At 48.7% G+C, this 22,776-nt stretch overlaps 1 protein-coding gene across 4 annotated transcripts in view; it reads right to left on the bottom strand.

The window, feature by feature from the left end:
• ARAP3 (ArfGAP with RhoGAP domain, ankyrin repeat and PH domain 3) overlaps positions 1-22,535 on the bottom strand; it is a 38,713-nt gene extending 16,178 nt beyond the window's left edge. Inside the window, exons 1-18 of one of the 4 annotated variants that reach the window (XM_083518981.1) lie at positions 22,404-22,535; positions 22,152-22,364; positions 15,755-16,795; positions 13,230-13,285; positions 12,449-12,519; positions 11,384-11,460; positions 10,356-10,607; positions 9,425-9,494; positions 8,931-9,051; positions 7,206-7,393; positions 6,599-6,705; positions 5,302-5,501; positions 4,487-4,572; positions 3,708-3,890; positions 3,303-3,456; positions 2,696-2,827; positions 2,459-2,612; positions 61-163 (exon numbers count right to left, since the gene is read on the bottom strand). In XM_083518981.1, coding sequence (XP_083375107.1) covers positions 61-163; positions 2,459-2,612; positions 2,696-2,827; positions 3,303-3,456; positions 3,708-3,890; positions 4,487-4,572; positions 5,302-5,501; positions 6,599-6,705; positions 7,206-7,393; positions 8,931-9,051; positions 9,425-9,494; positions 10,356-10,607; positions 11,384-11,460; positions 12,449-12,519; positions 13,230-13,285; positions 15,755-16,752 — 2,952 coding nt within the window. In that variant the 5' untranslated portion in view covers positions 16,753-16,795; positions 22,152-22,364; positions 22,404-22,535. Of the gene's footprint in view, positions 1-60; positions 164-2,458; positions 2,613-2,695; positions 2,828-3,302; positions 3,457-3,707; positions 3,891-4,486; positions 4,573-5,301; positions 5,502-6,598; positions 6,706-7,205; positions 7,394-8,930; positions 9,052-9,424; positions 9,495-10,355; positions 10,608-11,383; positions 11,529-12,448; positions 12,520-13,229; positions 13,286-15,754; positions 16,796-19,858; positions 20,035-22,151 lie in introns of those variants that run through there. The other 3 variants (XM_083518982.1, XM_083518980.1, XM_083518983.1) reach the window with 3 other exon arrangements.
• Between the last annotated feature and the right edge of the window lie 241 nt (positions 22,536-22,776).

The raw sequence follows: 22,776 nt of genomic DNA, 5'->3' as shown, positions 1-22,776 counted from the left end.
TGCATGAATAATCCAGTGTTTTGACACTTTTCATGGGATGCTACTGCTCCACCCCATTACCTTGCCAAGGGCACTGGCCCAGGACTGCAAACTGTCTGGCCCATCAGTCCCCAGCTGCTGCACTCGCTCGCTGTTGAGATACAGTTCCAGTGTGAAGTGGAACCTGTTTGAAGCAAATGATAGTGTCATGGAGAATGGCTGTCTGGGGAAGCAATTCCTACACTTTTACTCAGAGCCAGAACAGGCAAGAAACGAGGCCATAAAGCATGGGATAGCTTAGATCATGAAGCTCTTAATATCTCAGAATCGTGGGTCATGGGTTCGAGCCCCATCTTGGGCAAAAGATTCCTGCATTGTAGGGGGTTGGACTGGATGACTCTCGTGGTCCCCTTCCAACTCTACAACTCTATGATTCTGTGCTAAAATAGAGACGTCTTAGTGCTTTCGCCTCTGGTCGTTTCCCCAACACAAATTCTTCCCCAGCCTCACAGAACTGCTAGTGGGGATGCACTGGGCTCTCCTTCACTGAAGGTTTTTGAGCAGACGTTGGATGGCCATCTGTCATGGGTGCTTTAGCTGAGATTCCTGCCTTGCAGGGGGGTTGGAGTAGATGACCCTCAAGTTCCCTTCCAACGTTACAATTCTATGATTCTCCCCAGCAAGGAAAATAGCAGTTTCGAGGACAATTTAGATTGGGAAAACGGTGCAGACAGAAGTTTGAACTCCTGTCCCAGAGCATCGTGGCCTCAATCCCATTTAGGAACTTTTTAAAGGAATAAAACAGAAATTTTGAGAAATGAAGTCCTGGATCTCCTCCATCTTGCAGGAGGTTAGAGCTCGGCCACACCTCGGACATGCCTCACATGAGAAAGAGTCACAGGCTGCTCACACAAGGAGGAAACTGGTGTGATTCTGCCTTCCTCAGACTCCGAGGGCCAGTTCCCAGTAGTGGCTCCTTCTCATTCACCTCACAGAAACAAGTAGTGACAGAACTGGACCAAGGCCCTCCTAAGAGCACAGCCAGGTGTTTTTTTTGGGGGGGGGGGAGGGAACAGCAGAAGAGGCACTGCCAGCCTTTGTAAGGTTTTAGATATTTGCTGAAGCAACTTCATCCCAGAAGAGGTGAGTGACAGGGACGGCCAGCAGAGCTCATGGGGGGGGGCTGTCCTGCCAAGCTACAGTCTTCTGAATCTGACTTTCCTTGACTTGTCCTCACTTTCTGATACTTTATGTGACCTTACCAGATGGGTCTTTATGCGATGTAACTTTTCTTAAATAAGCCACTCTGCTACTGCTTTCCCTGCAAACTCCTAGCCCTGGTAAAACAAGATATCAGGCAGGTGTACTGCTTTTTGACATTTCTTTTCTTTCCCATGATCTCACTTGAAAGCATTATTTCTTTCATATTTAAAAGAGAGATACCAACTGTTGCCATGTTTAAAATGCCCCCTTCCGCATTCTCTGCAATGAATAGTTAAGTCTATTTAAGGGAGTGGTGGGTTTTTTTTGGTAACCCTCTCCTGTGTATTTTCTTCAGTAAGGTGATTACATTAGATGCTTTTTAACTTCTACAGGAGTCTACGTGAGGGGTAGGTTTAAATGGTTCCAATGCTGTACAAACGTTGTACATGGTTTCCTCTGACATATGGAGTAATTATTTGGCCATATACATCTGAGACATGAATGATAGTAACTCATTTCATTGTAGTTACTGCAAGAGCAAAGAGGGCAAAGCACTGTGAAAACCAACAGTAGCACACAGGGCTGTCTTAAGCATATCCAGTGACGTGGTGCAGATCCCTCTGGCGCCCCCCCCCCAACTCCAAAACAAGGGAGAGGGCGGTGGAAAATGTCCCCTGCCTCCCCCACCGCCCAGATCCCCTGCGTGGCGGCGGCGATCAAGCAGGAAAATATGCTGGCGGACATGCTCTCCCTGTCAGGGCACCCAAGAAGGCAGCCCGGGAAGGCTGTGCGCTGCCTTTCGCCAGGAAGCAGGAGGAAAACAACGACCGGGAGCAGGGCCGTCTTTACAGGTGCAGAGGCTTGGGAGGGCAGCTTCCATCCTAAGCCTCTGCAGGGAGCTCTCCTCCTGTGGAGGCTTGGGAAGGAAGTTGCACGTCTGCCAGCCATATAGTTGGCGGGGCGCAGCTGGCGGGTGTGCAGGGAAAGGGGAGGCTGCCAGCAAAGCCACACAGCTCCCTCACTCGCTAGGGCACCCCTGAGAGGCCGGCACCCTGGCGCAATGAACCACTAAGACCAATGGGAACGACGGCTCTGGTAGCACATGAATGACAAGAAGTAGCATGAAACATCCGGTGGCTGCCAGGGAGAGCAACTGTGTGGCATCACCACTAGCAACACACCACACAGATGTGACCTGACTTCTGTCATGATTCATTTTAGGGATAGCTTTCAGATGGAAGGGGACAAGAGCTGAATATGTCATATTCTCACATACCTTTCTGAGGAGATAGGACTAACCACCCCATCTGTTCTGTTCACACCCAGTGAAATCACATCAGCCATTTCTATCTTCCCCACGGGCTCGGAGCTCCTGTCAGTCTCATAGAAGAGGAAAAACTTCTCCAGTGAGCACCAGACTCTCTGAAAGTCTACATGAGAGAGAGAGAGAGCATTGGCCAAAGGCCTTCATTTGACCCACAGGTTGTGGGGCCTACCCTTTCCTCACACTTACCCTCTCTGCTCTTCTTGGTGGCAGCCATTTTTGTCACAACTGGGGCCTTGTACAAGTAGCCTTGGTGTACCACAGGTTGTGTAATCTCATTGTAGACTCCTTCTGAGCTCAATTCCTCCACACTGACATTGCCTATCAAATGCACAAAATTCATTTGTGTATCCTGTTTGAGGAATGCCCATACATTGTCGCCGAACACACATCTACAGAATATTCTGTGAATGAGGCAGGCAAGTAGGAAGTGCAAAGATCATGTTCTGTAGAACTGAGTGGAAGTTCAATAGCTGACAAACGTGAAACCTTCTGTACAAATAATTCCATTTAAAAATAATAGCTTGTCTTTGCTCAAAACCAGCTTTCATACTCCTGTTGTTTGCTTCAAATTCCAAGGAGTAGTTTTGGAAAAGGAAACTGATGTTTTTGTAGAAGGTTGTGATGGTAAAATTAAACACACTTACCGGACTTTTTATGAGCTGATACCAGGAAACAAGTACATAGCAACAAAATTTAGGAGTGTCCGCTGGGAAAGATGTGATGCGATTAAATGGATAAAATGCTTATCCTCTTGCATAAACACACACACACACACAGACGTGTCTGAGGTTACCTGGGCAGTTGCCTTGCTGGTCCTGCCCATTGTTGCCCCAGGGCTTGGCTTTAGAAACAAACCCGCAACCTCCTGCCTCAGTTTCCTTGGTGGTTGCAAAGAACTGCAACATTTTCTTCAGAAGTCCCGGCCCAGCCACAGCCACACACAGAGCCTGAGAAAATAAAAGTGGTCAGTGGAGCTACTCCAGGTAGCCAACTTGCTACAGCAGCTTCAGATGCTGCAGTCTGAATCTCTGGGAAAGGCAGCTCAACAGCCCTCTGGATAACAGCAATGGCTTCCTACCTCCTGCCTGTGTGGGGCAGTGCACTGAAATGCACATGTGGGAATTGCAGCCCCTTCATAGCTCCTTTGCATCCTCAGGATGGGTTTCCAAATACACAACAACTTACATCATGGCCTTACCTGCAAAATATTTTCCTGACTGCTGTACTGTGGGTGTGGCATGCGGTAGCGCCCATAGCGGTACTTGCGAGTGATGAATTCTCGCCTCTGCTCAGCACTGGCCTCAGGGTGCAAGGCCTCAGAAGGCGGGAGGTGCGCTGCCCAAAACCTGTTCACTTGCTCGTTCCCTAACATGATGAATAGCTTTAAGAAAGAGGGTTGGGGTGACATTCAGTTTGGAGGAAGAGCACACTCCAGAGGGGGTCAAAGAAGAAGAGCACCTTAAGCTAGTCAAGAATCTCAAGTTAATACTAGATCTGTCCATCCTTCCTTTCCACAACTGTGCTCTGCATTTTTACAGATCTAGCCCCTTCTAGATCTGTAGATCCCTACTAGCGGGTGGCGCTGTGGGTTAAACCACTGAGCCTAGGGTTTGCCGATCAGAAGGTCGGTGGTTCGAATCCCTGCGACAGGGTGAGCTCCTGTTGCTCGGTCCCTGCTCCTGCCAACCTAGCAGTTCGAAAGCACATCAAAGTGCAAGCAGATAAATAGGTACCACTCCTGCGGGAAGGTAAAAGGCGTTTCTGTGCACTGCTCTGGTTCCAGAAGCGGCTTAGTCATGCTGGTCACCTTACCCGGAAGCTGTACGCCGGCTCCCTCAGCCAATAAAGTGAGATGAGCACCGCAATCCCAGAGTCGTCCGAGACTGGACCTAATGGTCAGGGGTCCTTTTACCCTTTACCTAGTCCCTACCATTATTTTTTTTCCAGTTTCTGGACCCTCAAGGAAAGGCTTAGTACCTGAACCATCTCATTGCTCCAGATGCTTGTGTCCAGCTTCAGACTCTGCACCTTTGAAATGCTCGAGCCCAGGCTCCGGTGTTGACCTGTGGAAGCAGGGAGGCTATCAAAGCATAAACTTCATATGACACACATGCGATGCAGCTGCAGGTGGCACAGAGGGCCAGTCTCACATCCAGGCCCAAAGTAGCCGCATCTGCTTAATTCATTTTAAAAAACCACTAAAATTGGTTTTTAAAAATGAATTAAGTATAAAAAGGTTAAAAACTGGGGAGAAGAACTTGTTGAATTTACAATTTGAATTGGAATATAAGAAGGGGAGGTGCGGGGAAGTCAGGGAAATATGTTATAGTAAATAAGGATTGCAAACTGTATATGTTTTTAATTTTTCTTTTTCTTTTTTCTTTTTGGCTGTTTAAAATGGAAAATTCTTAATAAATATTTATTTTAAAAAAACAACAAAGTAGCCGCATCTGCATGTGAGGCCATGAGAACAGCTCTTGAGCTCCAGCCTCATGCAGAGCTGCTCATTAACTCCAGTATAAAGCACTTAAAACTCGGTTGATTGGGTGATTGGAAGCTGCTCTGGCCTCAGTCACACTGTCAGAGACACTAAATCTGTTGTAGCTTAGGTTGTGGGACTCACATTTTGGTACTGCTTCCAGTTCCAGAATGCCTGCCACCAAAGGTATGGAGCGGCCTTCTCCTCCATCTCTCCTCCTGCATATCCTCATAACGAAGACATCCTCATCCACTCTCTCATCCACACCATCTTACAAAGGGGAAGGTGCACAACAACACACAGGTCCACTTGCCTGCACACTGCTTGCAGATCACCACACACAAGTTGACGGAAGCCCAGTCCGGGCTCAAGGTGCGACAATCGGCACAGAACCTGTTGGCTTTGTTGGACCAGATCTTCTCAGCCACCTCATAGTCATAGAGTGTCTCAGCAATGGAGTTCTGCAGGGCCTCCATCCACTCCCTCTTCTCTCGCTCAGACTCTGCTCCAAAACTAAGGGAACACAGATCTAATGCTGCAGGTTCTGTCTTCCCAGAAAATACCCTGTAGTGCCACAAACATTCTGCTTGCAACACCCAGAGCCCAAATGGGCTGCTTCTTCTTCTCCAGACACAGCCAAGGATGACATTAAATAAACTGCAGCCCCTCTGCAGTTTTTCTCAAACCCTCCCCATGTCTTGAGAGAACAAAACCCTGCCCTTTTCAGATACCTGAGCAGGTGGGGTGCTGGCATCAGGTTTGGGGGAGCTCTTGGACACAGGATTGCCTACCTTCCATCATGCCTCCATCTCCAGCCGCCACAAAAATTTCAAGGCCCCAATGGAGGGAGTGAAGCATGATGGAGCTGGTACTCTACACCTTCCAGGCAATGGAGCAGCAAACTTTGCAGCAAGCTCATTTTTCCTGGAAAGAGTAAAGTAGCAATGCCCTCATGCTCCTTGGAGCACAAGAAAACTGCTGCTATTATCCTTCCTTCCACGTGTCCTTGCTCTCAGTGGAAACCTTTGTGTTTGCCCTGAGGCCCCTGCCAAGAGAGTTTCTGCAACAAGTTCCTATTCCTAGAGGGCTATGCCCTTGGAGGAAGTGAGGCAAGAAACCTCCCCCTCTGGGAAGCCCATGAGGCTGGCTGCTGTGCTCCTTCCAGGTGTCACAAGGAAGGAAAGCTCGCCCAGATGCCCTAGCAATGCTGTCTATGGGGCAAGTTGCCATTTTCTCATGCGTGGAGCACCTAGCAGCGGTGGAGCAAGACTTCCTTGTGCTCCAATGGCTAAGAAGCGTGGAAGAGTCATTGCTCAATGCCTTGTGGCGCTGCAGGGCTCTCTGGGGACAATCTTCCATTTTTCAATGGAAGGTATACATGGAGGAGGCAGTGGGGTGCACAGCTCTCTTACACTCTTCTTTGTTCTGCTACTGCCAGGCACCTCTATGTAGAAATGAGAGACTAGCCCAGCTTCTAGGATCAGCAGTGGGTCTTGCTGGGCTGTGGGTCTGGCAGTAGCTCAGCCTTGCCAGTGCTTAATGCTGGTTCTACCCAGCATGCAATTCTTCACCACATGGATGGCCCACTTTGTAACACCAATGTGTCTTACCTGAAGATTTTGAATGGGGTGATGAGCTCAAAGGTGCGGCCTTTGGCTTCTCGGATAGTGGCGCCATGCATCTCAATCAGGCAGATGGCAATGCCCATTTTAAAGAACTGTGGGTGAAATTGGTACAATAATAATCAGACTTCAGCTTATAGCCGCAGTGATGTTCCCATTACAGAGTTACAGCTCTATCCCCGACAAAAACAAAGGCCATAAAAAGTAGCCAAAACACGTTTCCTTCCATTTCTTTTGTTTAGAAATGCTGGCTGCTAACTTGTTCTTCCAACAGTTTTAAATCTTCAGTTAAATCCTCAGTGCTGACATCATCCAAATCCCATTATCAGACACAATACTATTTATTCTACTAATGGAGAAGCAAGGGTCCTTCTCCTTCCAATTCCGCCCAAGGAAAGCCCTCAAAGCCAAAAGGTCACCTCTTCCCCCAGTGTATCAAGTCTGAGGAGCAGAAAAAACATAGAGTGGCCCCAAGTTGCTCCTCTGAACTCCTAAATTAGGCACAGCACCAAAAAATCTGTTTCAAAAGTATTTGGGGAGGTTCAGAAAGTTCTCTAGACTGGGCTTCTGACTGCTGAAAGGCTCTGGCGCTCACCTGTTCACTTTTGTATAACCACATCTCAGCCAGGACAAGCACCACATACAGCTTGGATTTGTAGCCTTTGAGCTCCAGGTGCCCATATTTTTGGAGATGAGTGGTGCCACTGAGGCACGGCCGGGGACACAGCAGCCGCTGCTCAGCCACTCTCTGCTGCAAGGCGCTACACCACTCATTCCGCTGAGCTGCAGGGGCAATTGCCAAAGGCCAGAGTAAAGTTTCAGTGAGAACTGACACACGCAGAACGAACAACAACAACAGCAGCAACAGCAACAGCAACAGCAACAGCAGCAACAGCAACAGCAACAGCAACAGCAACAGCAACAGCAACAGCAACAACAACAGCAACAATTTCTACCCTGTCCATCTGGCTGGGTTTCCTCAGTCACTCTGGGAGGCTTTCAACAGAACATTAAAAACAGAATAAAACTTCAAATATTAAAAACTTTCCTAAACAGGGCTGCCTTCAGATGTCTTCTAAAAGTCGAATAGTTGTTTATTTCCTTGACATCTGATGGGAGGGCGTTCCACAGGGTGGGTGCCACTACTGAGAAGGCCCTCTGCCTGGTTCTCTGTAACCTCACTTTTCGCAGGGAGGGAACTGCCCGAAGGCCCTCAGCGCTGGACCTCAGTACCTGGGCTGAATGATGGGGGTGGAGATGCTCCGTCAGGTATACTGGGCTGAAGCCGTTTAGGGATTTCAAGGTCAGCACCAACACTTTGAATTGTACTCGGAAATGTACTGGGTGCTAATGTAGGTCTTTAAGGACTGGTGTAATATGGTCTCGGCGGCCACTCCCAGTTACCAGTCTGGCTGCCACATTCTGGATTAGTTGTACTTTCTGGGTCACCTTCAAAGGTAGCCCCATGTAGTGTGCATTGAAGTAATCCAAGAGGGAGATAACCGGAGCATGCACCACTCTGGTGAGACAGTCCGCGGGCAGGTAGGGTCTCAGCCTGTGTACCAGATGGAGCTGGTAGACAGCTGCCCTGGACACAGAATTGACCTGCGCCTCCATGGACAGCTGTGAGTCCAAAATGACTCCCAGACTGCACACCTGGTCCTTCAGGGGCCCATTTATATGCACACCTGGTTCTTCAGGGGCCCAGTTATCCCATTCAGGACCAGGGAGTCCCCCACACCTGCCCGCCCCCTGTCCCCCAAAAACAATACTTCTGTCTTGTCAGGATTCAACCTCAATCTGTTAGCCACCATCCATCCTCCAACTGCCTCCAGGCACTCACACAGGACCTTCACTGCCTTCACTGATTCCGATTTGAAAGAGAGGTAGAGCTGGGTATCATCCGCATACTGATGAACACCCAGCCCAAACCCCCTGATGATCTCTCCCAGGGCTGCATGTAGATGTTGAAAAGCATGGGGGAGAGGACAGAACCCTGAGGCACCCCACAAGTGAGAGCCCAGGGGTCTGAACGAATGAATCATGGAAAGCATCCAACCTCTGCTTAAAAAGCTTCAAGGAACTAGTGTCTCCACCTCCTGAGGGAGTCCCTTCCATTGTCAGACAGCTCTTGCTACAGCTACAGGCCACTCTCCTTCTCTCAACCAAGTCAAGTGAAAAGGGCAAAGTGTGGGCAGTGAACAGGATCACAAGTGTGTGTGTGTGTGTGTGTGTGTGTGTGTGTGTATACGAATATTTGAAACAGATAAAAATAAGAGAGCGGGTGCTCTCTGCTGGGGTTCAAGATGGGATATCTCACCCTCACTTTCAGCTCTGAAGACAAAGATCCTGTGTTTCGTGACAACTTGGAATTTGTTGTCCTTGGTGGAGCGCACCACATCAATGACAGAGAGGGGAACCAAACCTTTAGGATATGGCTCCTGCAAGAGACAAAGGGAGCTCAGTGTTGCCATTTCCCCAATCTAGTTATATCTTATGCTGATCTGGTTTTCCCTCCCCAGCCGGAAGGCAAAAAAACGAAACAAACCAGCTTGGCGACCGGGCTCTTGAAAATAAACAGCTGGGTCAAAGGCTCATGCATGGGATGTTGGGGCCCTAAATGGATGGTTGTCTCCCAATGACCCCTCCCACAGCCATGTCTCCTCCACATGCACAGAAAGGCCCACCCTTCCTCAACTGAGCCAGGACCTCCCAATGTCTTCTCCCTCTGGTCCCCCACTCGGATCTCCCTGAGCACCCCCCCCCAAAATGTGCAGCGTTTAGCAGCCAGAGTTTCTCTTCTTCTGGTCCCACCTTTTCATTGTTGAAATACATGAGACTTTTCCCGTCAACTCTGACAAAGCGTCGCTGGAAGACGTAGTTCCTGATGGGAATAAAAGGAGAGCCGGCTGAGTCCAGGGCCCTTTATCAGGGGCACCTCTCTGCACTGATAGAGCTTAAGAAAGGCCTCACTCTGGTACCAGCAGGGCTCAGTCCTAGAACTGATTTTAATTGCTTAGTGCAAAAAGATTTCAGCTCTTGAGCAGAAAGCCTCTCAGCTAAGGCTGAAGAGTAAAGGCTGTTTAATGGACTAATTGTATGCCTTTCAGCTGTTCAATAAATGTGCTCTTTACCAAAACCTCAGTATATGGGCCTTTCAGAGATAATCTGAACACCTAAAGCCATGCTGCTTGGAAACACATGTGACACCCCCCCCCCATGGTCATCTTCAAGGCAATTTGGAGGCAATTTGGAGTACAGAATCAGAGAAAGAGTAAGAACAACAACAACAAAAGCCTCAAATACCCCAAAACAAGTTACGTTCCTAATTGGCACTTCATTAAAATTTGCCCTTGATGATTAATACACCAAAGACTAAGTCGATCTGTTTACTGATTAAATGCTCTGCACATGTGCAGAGTGCATTTCCTTCACAGAGTGATGCAGCCTACTCTCACACGTCAGGGCTTAGAGAAGGACCTCTTGCCCTTCACTTCGGGGTGTGTATAAATCTCAGCATTTCTTCTTCCTGTCCAGGACCTTTCTCTTTACCAAAACAGAACTATCAGTTTTCCGGCAGAGATGTAATTATTGTTTTTGTGTTTGTAGTTACTTCAGCTTGCGTGATTTCTGATGCTTAAATTGTGTGCACTGCTCTAGGCAGTTTATTGGGAAAGAGGCAAATAAATGATTGCAAGTAAGCAAAGAGCCTGTTTTAACTTGGCCCATTTCCCTTGCCACTTACCCCTGTGGAGACAGCTTGTCCAGCCAGCCGTTGAGCACAGTGACCGAGCGCTCTGACAGCGAGGTATAGCTGGCATAGGGGGAGATGGTTAGGTCCTCTGAAGTCTCATCAGGATACAGGTGGTCAGAGAGTCTGAATGGGGAGCCTTTGGCCCACAGAGCCTCCACTGAAGAGTATCCCTCGGTCTCATTCTGGGCAATGCGGACTGGCTGCATGGACTGGCTCTTTTCTTCTATCTTGGTATTTCTGCTCCTGAAAGAAAGACATCAGATCTGTTTCTTGAAGCATGGACAGCCCTTCAGCTATAGAACCAATTCCGTTCTCTCCCACAGCAGCTGGTAGCAAGAAGGGCAATCCTGTTCCTTTCAAAATGCCCTTTACAGGAGCAATGAAGACAGAAGATCAGGAAACAGGAACACCATCCCCTGCCAGCCCCATTCCTCTGTCCTGCTCTCCTCACTGAAACTGACAAGCAGAGGGGGAGTTAGAGTGCAGTTAGGGCTTATGCACACTTCCTTTGGTCCCACTGCTTCCCCCTGGGGAAAACCATTCTTTAGCGCTCAACTGGAGCAAATGGAAATCATATATTCTGCAGATTGCCATTTGTTCTGATTCAAAGGTAAAGAGCAAGTTTTCCCTGGGAAAGGAGTGGGGCAAGGGGAAAACAACTCAGACTCGTACCTAGAAAGTGCGGGTCAAGCAAAAAACTGCCCAGAGCCTTGCTTTCTAGGCACAGGACAAGCGGAAGTGTGGACAAGCCCTGAGTGATGGCCTGTGAGTCCCTCTCTGCTTCACGTGAAAGATGGGCAACCACTAGTAGTGCTGAACCAGATCATCACCTGGTGGAAGCCCATGCCCATACTTACTCTGCACTGTCTAGTCTGGTGAACTTCTTTGCAGACTGCACCAATGAGATGTCATCTTCTGAGATATTTCCCAGTGTGTCCCTGCCCCCCTTTCGGCTTATTTTTAACACTGGTGAAAAAGAGTTGAGAAGTAGGGAGAGAATAGTAGCTAAAACCACTTACACGGGCCTTTCTTCTCCCTGGTTTGGTGCACATTCTGGCAACTCTTCGTATTCCTGCCACTCAAGGGATCCTGCAGCCTGGAAGAAGATTCTCATAGAATGTTTAGGAGACAAAGGTAGTTCTTGTTTCCTTTTCTTTTCTTTGCCTGCTGAAAGACAAGCTCCAGAACTCTATGCCCTGTGTACAAATTGATGCCACACCAAGCTGCCAGGTTGGATCAGATCAAAAGACCAATCTAACCTAGTTTTAGGTTTCCAGCAGTGGCTACCCAGATGCCTCGAGAAAGCTCACAATCAGGGCAGGAAGGTATTGGCCACCTCTGGCTGTCTGTCGGGAGTGCTAAGCTGTGCCTCCAGCTATGCTAGACCTTATGTGCTTTTGGACATAAGCTCCATTATTACAGAACTTTGGGAGCCTCCAGAGGATCTCCTTCCAAGGGAAACCAAATCCCGGTTAAGTGCTGTGTGCCTGGAGCATCTCATTGCTCAGAAAAGTGGGGGTGAACTTAGAAAGTGGGGTGCCATACTAGGCCTCTGGCATCCCCCTAACCACTTCTGAGGTGTAATGAGCTGCTGCTTCGATCATGGCTGATGTTGTTGTGCTTGTTATTAATCATCTTCTAAGCCACCATCTCAAGGCAATTTACACGTAAGATAATTAAAAACAGTTCAAAACAAAGCAGCAAATACATTTTAAACAAGACTAAAACCTTAACAAGTGGACCCTTGTGGCCCGTTTATCCAGCTGAGATAACCTGTTGGAACAAAAATGTATTCAACTGCTTCTCGAAAGTGCAGATCACGGGTGCCTGTTGCATCACAACAGGAATGCTGTTCCACAGGACAGAGGCAGCCACACTAAAAGCCCCGCTCGGAGTTACTGTGGAGTGGGCTTCTGAGATCTCTGGAACTTGCAGAAGAAACTCTCCTGTGATCTACTGGGTGTATAAGGGATAAGGTGGACTCATGAATTAGCAGAACTGAGCCTGAGCAGGAAGCAATGCAAAGCATTCTCATTGGCTTTCACACTCCTTGCCCCTTACTCCATATTTGCATATCTCCTCACCTGCTCCTGGGCAGGCCACCATTGCCCAAACATGCTCTCGCAGTAGGGACTGATGGAGTCCTCAACAGGTCCTGTGGGAAAACAAAAGCTGAAATGTCAGGAGGGTTGAAGTGGCAGAAAGAAAAGCCCTCAATGGTCTCTTGTCTCTCAAGAGGGCCAAAACAGATGAGATGCAGGAGATTTTTGGATCCCACATGTTTGTTTCTACCCGGGTGGAATCTACACACATATTAAAAAACGTGAAAATGCTTTTTTAAAAAACGTTTTGAAAAATACGCCATCTAGTGCCACATTTGTATAATGCACTTTACAACACACTTAAAATGTTTTTATTTGCAGCTGTATAGCTGAGTCCCCTGAATAAAAAGGGCCCTTCCCCCAATCTTAATCCACCCTCCAACTGCTATTTGTCTCACAGTGCAAAACACACACATGTAGCAGCTTTGACAATGGGGATTTATATTCTTCCTTCTTCACCGCGGCTGTTCCAAACAAATTCAGAGCCTCTTGTGTCTTGTCTGTTCTGGGCCTTGTGTTTAGCATTTCTCAGGTGGGCTCTGAACTCCTAGACTCCTGTGCCCATGCAGGGTAAACACAGCCAGTTCCCCTAGGAAGTGTGCATAGACCCTGTACAGCTTTCAGATTTAGGAGCATATGGAACCCAAACAAACATTGACTCTCACAGTGTCCATCCCCCTCATTGGCTCCTATGTCTGATGTGGTTCTAGTTCTTCCCATGTAGCAATAGCTAAGTGGACAAAGGATGCTGTTGTCATCTCACCTGATCTGTTATCAAGTCCCTGTGGAGGATGATCTAGGCAGAGCTGTCCCAAGGACCTGCAAGAATGGAGCAGAGATATAAATCCAGGAGGGGTGCCATGTTACAGATCTCCTTTGCACTTTGCTCACAGGCACTCCTGGATAATTCATCCTTTTCACCCAACCACCTAGCCAAGTAGCCAGGCATCATATTCAAAACTATCGCACCTGCCAACCACCTCCACAGCAACATTCCCTCTACTCTACAGCCAGCCATGTAGTTTGTGGTTTTATTCGTTTATATCAGGGATGTGTCAACCATTTTGGCTCCATGTACCAGAACCTCATAAGGATTTGCCTCGCACGACAAAAGTGACAGGGTGGATGGGTCTGCCCATCAAGTGACATCACAAATGACGTCTGGTGCTTTGAAGTCCCAGAGTCAGAACTTCAAAGCACCTTGAAGGCAGTAATGCAAGGCTAAAAGTGTGGTTTTGACCTCCCTTTTAGGAGTGCGTTGCTGATTTTGAGGCGCTTTGAATTCTAAAGCCCAGCAAAACTGAGTATGTTTGGGTGGGTAAGAGGGCCCTGCAGGGAGATCTCGCAACACACCCAGCTCAGGCTGGGTTGATCTCCATTCACACCAGCTAATGTGTGTGTGTGTGTGTGTGTGTGTGTGTGTGTGTGTGTGTGTGGGAGGTCTATCCTGCTTAGCGCTGGACGGTGCAGGGCTGCTTCAAAGAGCAGCACTGGGAGGATGAAAACACTTCTCTCTCCAAATACTGTTCTTTGAAGCACATGCAGCCAAAGCAACCAGTAATGGAAGCTGTTTTCCCCGCCTTGAACAAGGCATGCTATTGCCATGCGTCTTCTGACAGGTGGGTGGTAGTGAGGCTTGCTCCGATGGAGGAACCATCGGGAGACCACTTCAAGCTCCCAATTTATGTATAATGCCGGGTGCAAGGTGGGGCAGCATAGCTTCTCCAAAATGTCCTAGAGCAGGCTTCCTCAACCTCGGCCCTCCAGATGTTTTGAGACTACAATTCCCATCATCCCTGACCACTGGTCCTGCTAGCTAGGGATCATGGGAGTTGTACGCCAAAAACATCTGGAGGGCTGAGGTTGAGGAAGCCTATTCTAGAGGGTCAAATGGGGAAGTCTGGAGCCCAAGCTAGGCCCATGGGTCAGGGGTTCCCCACCCCTGAATTTTATGCTGCTGTAATCAGACAAAGTGCTTAACACAATATATCACTAATGTGTGTGTCTGTGTGTGCTCCATCTTTCAGAGTGCACTGCTCTCATACAGCAAATAATAATAATAATAATAATAATAATAATTTTTTATTTCTTTCCCGCCCATTTGGCTGGGTTTGCCCAGTCACTCTGAGCAGCTCCCAACAGAATATATATATATGCGATAAAACATCAAACATTAAAAACTTCCCTAAACAGGGCTACCTTCAGCTGTCTTCTAAAAGTCAGATAGTTGTTTATTTCCTTGACATTTGATGGGAGGACGTTCCACAGGGCAGGCGCCTCTCCTGAGAAGGTCTTCTGCCTGGTTTCCTGTAAGCTCACTTCTCACAGGGAGAGAACCGCCAGAAGGCCCTCAGCGCTGGACCTCAGTGTCCGGGCAGAATGATGGGGGTGGAGAATCTCCTTCGGGTATACTGGGCCAAGGCCATTTAGGGCTTTCAAGGTCAGCACCAACACTTGGGCCCCCAGTACGTTTCCGAGCACAATTTAATGTAGGTCTTTCAGGACTGGGGTTATATGTTCTTGGCAGCCATTCCCAGTCACCAGTCTAGCTGCCGCATTCTGGATTTGTCATGGTCACTGTTAAGTTTGACCTATTTCTCTTTTTATGTATTAACTTTATTTAAGACTTTGCCTGGATCTGGCTGACAGCGTAATAGGGTTTCATTTTAGATTTTTAGGAGTGAAGCTGTCCTCAAGAGTTAGCACCACTGAACCAGGCCTGGCAACCACATTCATGAGAAGTGTGAAGCCCTGCAGTGTGAACTTGCAAGTAAACCCCTAAAACTCTAAAACTCACTGAACCTCTTAAAGGACTCATTTGTAACAACCCCACCTGACCCTGATCCCTAGAGCTGCCCTGGCATGCCTCACACTGACTGTGGAGCAAAAGGTCAGTGTTTTTCCCCCCAGCATGCGAATTAGCCTAGGTTCCATGCCATCCTATCACCCAAGATGAGGGCTAAATGGGACTTGCTTTCCTTGGCATACTAGGTAGTGCAGTTGTGGGACGCTGCTCCTCAGGAATGCACAAATGCATTCTCAGAGCCATGAAAAGGCCTTTGTTCCAGCCCACATACTCCCTAGCCTTGTGCATCACTTAAGGCTGGCTGGCTGGCTGGCTGGCTGGCTGCAAGGTCCAGCAGGGATCCAGTCACCAACTCCAAAGGACTGGGGTGCAGAACTAATTATCTGCAACTGCCACAACCAAATGACCCCATTCCTATTTTACCTGAGGCCTTTCTGTTGGTTTCCTGAAAGAGCACTGCTTGGAAAGGCATAAATACTCACTTGGCATTCTCCACGGTCACAGTCCCATTTTGCTTGACCAGGTCAGAAGGCTGACTCCTCACAGTTTCCTTCGCCTCCATGCTTTTCACTGGCAAGGGCACAGTGACATCTGACACAGACTCTTTCTGCTCCTCTGGGGAGGCTGACTTGGTGAGGGCAGAAGGAAGCAGCCTCGACTCTGTTGGACTGACGGTGTCCTCAGGCTGGCTCTTGAAGGTGGATGAGGAGGTGAGTTCATGCACACTCCTGACCTCCCCACTCATGCCACTCTCAGGAGCAAAACACTGCAGAGCATATTCCAAGTGTCCCTCCCTTGGTCTACTCTGAGGTGGCAGGGTGACCCCTTCGACTTTGTCTCCTGGCCCTGGCTGGTGCTTTGGACTGAACTCAAGCCTCTCAGCATCCGTGGTACTTTCCCCTGGATCAAATCCCTCCAGAATAATAAACGTTCTTAGAGGTTGTTCAGAGCAAGACGTGGGATTGCAGACTGGTGTTTGTGCCAATGAGACTTTCTCTGGCTTGGCTGCTTGGTGCGCGCGAGGAAACAACGTCCTGGGTTTGGGCACTGGCTTGGTCACAGGAGGCGTCGGTTCCTTGTTCAACCGTGGATGCTGACTGTTGTCTTCAGGGTCAAGATCAACCCCAAGGCTGGGAATAGTTTCCACCAAGACTTCTTTCTTTGTGCCCACTTCATTCTTTTCTGCCGCATTAGTCCCATCCAGAGAATCTACACACTTGCCAGACCTGTAATGAGCATCTCCTGCCATGTGCCCACTTCTGTCCCTCACAAGCAGTCGAGTTTGTTGCACTAAATTCAGAATCCTTTTGCGGTGCCCAGTAGCAGTGATGCCAAGCTTCTGCAGGTCCTCCTTACTGAGAGAGATCACATCTTTCACGGAGCCATATCCTTGTTTCTTGAAGGTATCCCAGTATCTCTCCAGGTGGATGAGGGCCAGCCAGTCTGCAATGTCAGAGTCCACAGAGCACTGCTGGTGCATGTCCCCTTGGCAAGGAAGGAGAGAGTTTTTTTCAGCCTACAACCTGAGGGAAAGGAAAGAAAGCAATTAAAAACCTGGCACAGAAAGGCAGCAGAACATCTCTCCTGGAACTGGGAGGAATGGAGAAGAGCTAAGTCTATGGGAATCCTTGGCTTGCCTCATGCACCCCCATCCTTGTATTCAATTTGTGCAGATAAAAAGGCTCAGGGGTTCATATACCTTGAGATTAATTCAGCAGCATAAAATTGTCTTTCCTGTAGTCTGGCTTCCTTGGTGCTCATAACTTTCATGCTAAAGTTTCACCTAGACAAAAGCTCCCAGAGAACAGCAATGGTCTCACATGGAAAACCTGCCCCCCCCACTTTCTCAGGAAGATGGGGCTGACAGACTTCTGTCACACAAAACTTGGCTCTGCACAGAGTCCTGACATTGGGCTGATATGCAGTCTCTGCGGGTCCTGAGAAGTCAGCCCTTGCTTGCTCTTGTGCTGTCTCTGTGAGAGTGCCAGCAGAGCATTCAGAACCCTGTCCTCTGTGCGGGAAGATGGAGGCCCATCCCAGAGTGAAACAACTGGATTGTGGCTGGAGTGAGATTCTGCCGGGGTGACCAATATGGGGAGGGGTTTGTGACTGGAAAGGCACTGCTGTAATCTGCCTGACTGCTGGCTAAGGGCATGAGAGAGGTCACCAAACTGTGAGTCACACACAGCAAGGGCCTCCTTCACACAGCCTGTCTGCCAGCAACTAAGACAGCAACCAGCCTGCTAGGCAGACTCAGGATGGGAGGGTCATCCCCCCCCCACTGTTTTTCAGAAGCCCTTCCTGCTATCGGCTCAGAAATCTCTCTGGTTTCTGCAAATAGATGGAGACCAATGACTTTCCTTTGCACATGCTGGTCTTTACAAAAATTCAGTCTAAATCCGGAACTGGCAAGTCTCACTCCTGGGCAATCCGCACTCCTGATTAATCATCGTTCTTGCAAAATGAATTAAAATAATATATTTCTTACTTATTTCCCTGACTCCCAAGTCTTGTGTTCATTTGATTTCCCTTAGTTGTTTAATACAGTTTCACATCATGGTGCTATGTAGAAGGTGAAATATGGGAGCTTTGCCATGGCTTATTCTGGAAGGGCAGATGCCTCAGACCACAAGATGCACAAATAGGGGATCCTAACCAGTCAGATCCTAACCAAATGTTACATGCAAAGGGGTGCAACGAAAGGACAACAGCTGCTTTTCCCTAGGAGGGAAGCTGTGGGAAGAGAAGATTTGGAATGGAGAAGTGGCAGAAGCAGTGGGGGTGGTGGGATGCCTATTTCTCCATTCACATTCTTTTCAGCACAAAACCATCCCCAGCTGCTCCCCCTGGGTCCCATATTCATTTCTAAAATGTTATATGCTGCTATTATACCAGGTTTTTCATCCCCACCCTCATCCCAAACCTTTGAGACAGCATCTCCAAACATGTTTCAAACACTGCAAAAGGCAAAGTATTCTCTCTCTGTGTGTGTTATATTGCTGTCAGGATTGGAGGTGTTAGTTACAGATAGGTAGCCGTGTTGGTCTGCCATAGTCAAAATAAAAAAATTAAAAAAATCCCTTCCAGTAGCACCTTAAAGACCAACTAAGTTAGTTCTTGGTATGAATTTTCGTGTGCATGCACACTTCTTCAGATACACACTGGTGCTACTGGAAGGATTGGAGGTGGTATACCTCTGAAAACCAGTTGCAGGAGACCATGAGCAGGAGAGTTTTGTTGTACGCACTGCCTGCAAGTGGGCCTTCCCATAGGCACCAGGACATGGTGAGGACAGAATCCTGGACTAGATAGGCCTTTAGTTTGATCTAGGACTCTTATGAAAGAGAGAAAGAGATGCGGAGCAGAGATATGGTGGGTAGAAAAGAGTTAAATGCCATCTCCCTCCCACCCTTGGCTTCTCAACTCCAAATCCCACTCGAAAACCTGCATTTCTTTCGGAAAAGCAACCATCAGACATTTGTGCAGATGCATGCAGCTGTATGTAGTTCTACCCTAATTTAGAAACTTTTTAAGAAGTTTGGGCCAATTTACGGAGGGTAGGTCTGTCAACTGTGATTAGTTATGATGTCTAAATGGAACTTATAAGTTCAGAAACACTGTACCCCTGAATACCAGGTAGTGGAGGGAGGCAGTGGCTGGGGGCAAACAGAGTCTATGTCACCTTCATGCCTTGTTTGTGAGCTTCCTGAAGGATTCTCACTGCCCACTGTTGGAAAGAGAATGCTGGAATATTTGGATCTTGATCTAATCAAGCAAGAGAACCCCCATGTTCTAAAAACAGGGATGGTCTTATTTCAGCATTTTAAAAAACACACTGAATTTACTCAGGTATTCTCATTCCTAAATTAGGTGCCCAATAGCAAATGCTTTCTGGGCCCTGTGCAAAAATCTTGGAATAGGAAAGATTCCCAACAGTCAATCAACACGTGCTTAATTTACAAAGAAAGGATGCATACTTGTGATCTGTATCTAATCTGCATTAAATGATCCCAGGTACGCTCTTTTGCTTAAGAAGCACAAATGTCTTACTGAACCAGACCACGTTCTACTTTGTAAGAACGGCAGCAGCTGCTGGAGGGACCACAGTCTGTCTCCTGCTCACAGCCATTCTCAGGGATGTGGCCATATCACTTGGTTGGGTGCAAATCACTTTGTGTTCAAGAAATAAATAAAATGATTATTGAAAAGAATTCATCAGAACTTGTATTTCTCCCCAACATTATGTATATCAAAAATACTTGGCCTATATACCTGGCACTTCCCTTTCAAGGAGCTTCTCTTCCATTACGCTGCTGTGAAATGTCTCGTGCTTCTGGGAGGCTGGGGGTGATGGGGGCTGAGGCAGAGCTGCTTGCTTAGAGCTACCCAGCACATTCATGGTACGTGCAAGATCTGAAGCTGGGAGCTTCTGGTGGTCTCTTAGCCATGGCTGTGTATCGGCTCCACAATGCGCCTTTGGCAGCTCTCCTGACTCACTCCCATCCCCAGTTAGGAAAGTTTTCGCCCATGCAACTGCTACAGAAACTACTCTGGATTAAACTACTGTAATTCCGGCAATGGCTTACCTGTTCTCACCCCCCTCTTCACTCATCGTGGGTGCAGCGGCTGGTGCCACAGGAGGGCTATAAGGTATCCTTAGGAGTCTTGTTTGTAAAGCATCCCAGGCTGAATGTTTTTCCATGGATCTAGCTGCTGCACATTACACCACTTTGCGCTCGCTGAGCCTCCCCCCCCCCAGTTGTCCCATTTCCTCCCATTGTTCAGTGCAGGCTTCCTTCCTGTTGCTCTCTCCAACCCGCCCCCAAACAGGAATTACTTCAGCCATGCACTAGGAGCGCATATTTGTGCATAGGCCAATGGCACTGTGCATGCAGGTAGCTTGTTCCTTCTACTTGGCATGAAATGTGTGCGTGTACTTCTCCAGATGTCAAAGTCCTGAGGTGGTAAACCTGTGTCTGAGCTGCACTGCTTCGTATTGTGTGAGTGCATGCACATGTGGGTGAGGTGGGGTCTCAACTGACCAAATGTTTCTTTTTGTATATATTAAATTTCCTGCACATAGAAAACTGGATGTCAGAGAGAAGGATATTAGCCATTGACAGGCTAATTTTCGATGCAGAGAGATTTTTGTTGTTGTCAGCATCCATCTGCCTTGATGAGACAGTGGAGTGTGCCTCTAGAGGTGAAGTCAAACCACTGCATTACAGCAGTGAAGTGGGCTGCCCAGATGACAAGACCACACTTTTGGCCTTGCTGATGTGGTCCAAAGGAAAGCAGACCAAGACATTTGGTACCAGCTTGGCTGGCTGTAGGAGTTGCCGGATGGAGGCATCCAAGATGTCATCCAGCTGTCTTAGGGACCCCACTCCAGATTTGTGTATGGTTTAACCTTTTCTTCTCCCAAATATGTCCTGCAAGGCAGCTGAGGTTTGGGATCAGGGGTTTCCCTCTCCTAGATGGGCTACCTTGATGGGCTCCATCTGCCCTTCACTTCCCTCTACGGCAGGCATGTCCAAAGTCTGTTTCAGGGGCCTAATCCGGCCTGCTGGTTGATTTAATTCGGCCCCTATGGCAGTTTATTTCCTGGGGTAAAATCCCAAAAAACCCTCAACAACTTCAATTGTGGTTGGCTCTTTGGCCGGCCCTCACAGCCCTTCACTTCATCAAATCTGGCCCTCTTTGAAAAAAAGTTTGGACATCACTGCCTACGGAAAATGCAGAAACCACCTTCTGGACCATTGGACTCATTCTTGGTCCCACCCACTCAATCCGCTGGAGCCTGTCTTTGCATGCAGGGGAAGTCCTTCACTTACTGAGAGTTTGAGTTTTCGGCTACCCACACCTGGTTTAACCAGCCAGCATATACAGTGGTACCTCGGGTTACATACGCTTCAGGTTACAGACTCCGCTAACCCAGAAATAGTACCTTGGGTTAAGAACTTTGCTTCAGGATGAGAACAGAAATCGTGCAGCGGTGGTGTGACGGCAGGAGGAGGCCCCATTAGCTAACGTAGTACCTCAGGTTAAGAATAGTTTCAGGTTAAGAATGGACCTCCAGATCAAATTAAGTTCTTAACCCGAGGTACCACTGTAGCACAAAAAACCATCAATAGAAAGTACGAAAAGCATTGACTTAAAAAGTACATGCTTTGTATGGAGAAAGTATTGGATCATGTAAGTCCACCTGCAATTTGCTGCAGCAGAGCTAAGACATAGGTTTACGACCTTAGTAAGAACTGTGCCTGATCCTTCACACCAGGTATTATACAGGTGTGCTGTCATGTGAGTCAGCACACACCATTGCGTGCAAGTCTGTATATAAGGAAGTGAGAGGAAGCAGGGTTTGCCGCAGTCCAAAGGCAAATGGTCTGAGACCTCCCAAACACAACTAAGTCCAAACAAAGATGACAGGAAAAGCTGAGTGCCCAGTTGTTCCAAGGAGTAAGGAGGAGGAGACCACATGGTGTACTTCACTGCACCCAAGTGAGGGGGTTGGGGAATCCAGGGTCGCAAGTCATCACAATCCGCACTGTATTCATTCCGCACTTAACTTAAATCAAAACTCTGCAGTCAGTAGATCCTATTCGATTAACAAAAAGGTCACAGCAAAGGTTTTCAATCAGCCGGCTGTCAAGTTTACAGCTGGGCTGGTGAATGTGTACACTGCATACGGGTTCATTGCTAACCGTGCCATTGATGTTGGCTTCCTTGGAAATATACAGTAACTCCGAGGGCTCGCTCCTCGAAAACTGCCTTTAGCGGCCTCAGGTACCGGTAATCTAAGCCCAGCAATCAGCCAGAAAGAACGTGTGAAGTAGTAATTGAAATAACATTGGTCCCCGTCCCCGCTACGCTTACCTCTTTGGCTAAAAGAAAAGTTAGCGTCTCCCTGTGGGGCGGGGAAACCCTGCAGAGCCGCTGCCAGCCAGTGTGGGCAGCGCTGGGCGAGATGGGCCAGTGGCGCAGCGCCGCTTCCGAAGTCCCCGCGTCCGCACCAGGAGTTGAACCTCGCGCCCCGCGCCGGGTCAGGACTGGCCGGGAGCCAAGGCTCCCTCCCTCGGTGGCGCCCGCCTGCTTTGAGCCGCGTCTCCGCTGCCCCTGCAGGCCCGCCGCCGGCAGGATCGCCCTCTCCGCGCAGCGCAGCAGAGGCACCTCCGCCTGCCTCCTCGGAGCTGTGCAGCTCGCGGGCCGGACGCAACCCTCCCCGGCCCTGCTCTGGCCCCGCGCTCGGCCCGCCCCGCGAACCTCCGCCTTCGCTGCCCTGGTGGCCGGGGCGGCTGCGGGAGAAGCCGGCATTCGTGGCCGGGATTGGGGCGAACCAGGGGCAGCTCTGCCGGCAGCGACGGAAGAAAGGGGTTGTGCGCGGGTGGGCAGGGCGCCGCTCGCCCTGCTCAGGGATTCCCGGCCCTTGGAGCCCGGCGGTCTAGGAAGGAATTGGGCCGAAGAAGAAAAAATGCCTTTAAAAATAATAATAAAGTAGTGA

The sequence above is a fragment of the Podarcis liolepis genome (assembly GCF_965112155.1).
Source record: "Podarcis liolepis genome assembly, chromosome: 8".
Lineage (NCBI taxonomy): Eukaryota > Metazoa > Chordata > Lepidosauria > Squamata > Lacertidae > Podarcis > Podarcis liolepis.
The sequence above is the reverse complement of the archived record's forward strand: the minus strand, read 5'-3'. Positions and strand labels throughout refer to the sequence as shown.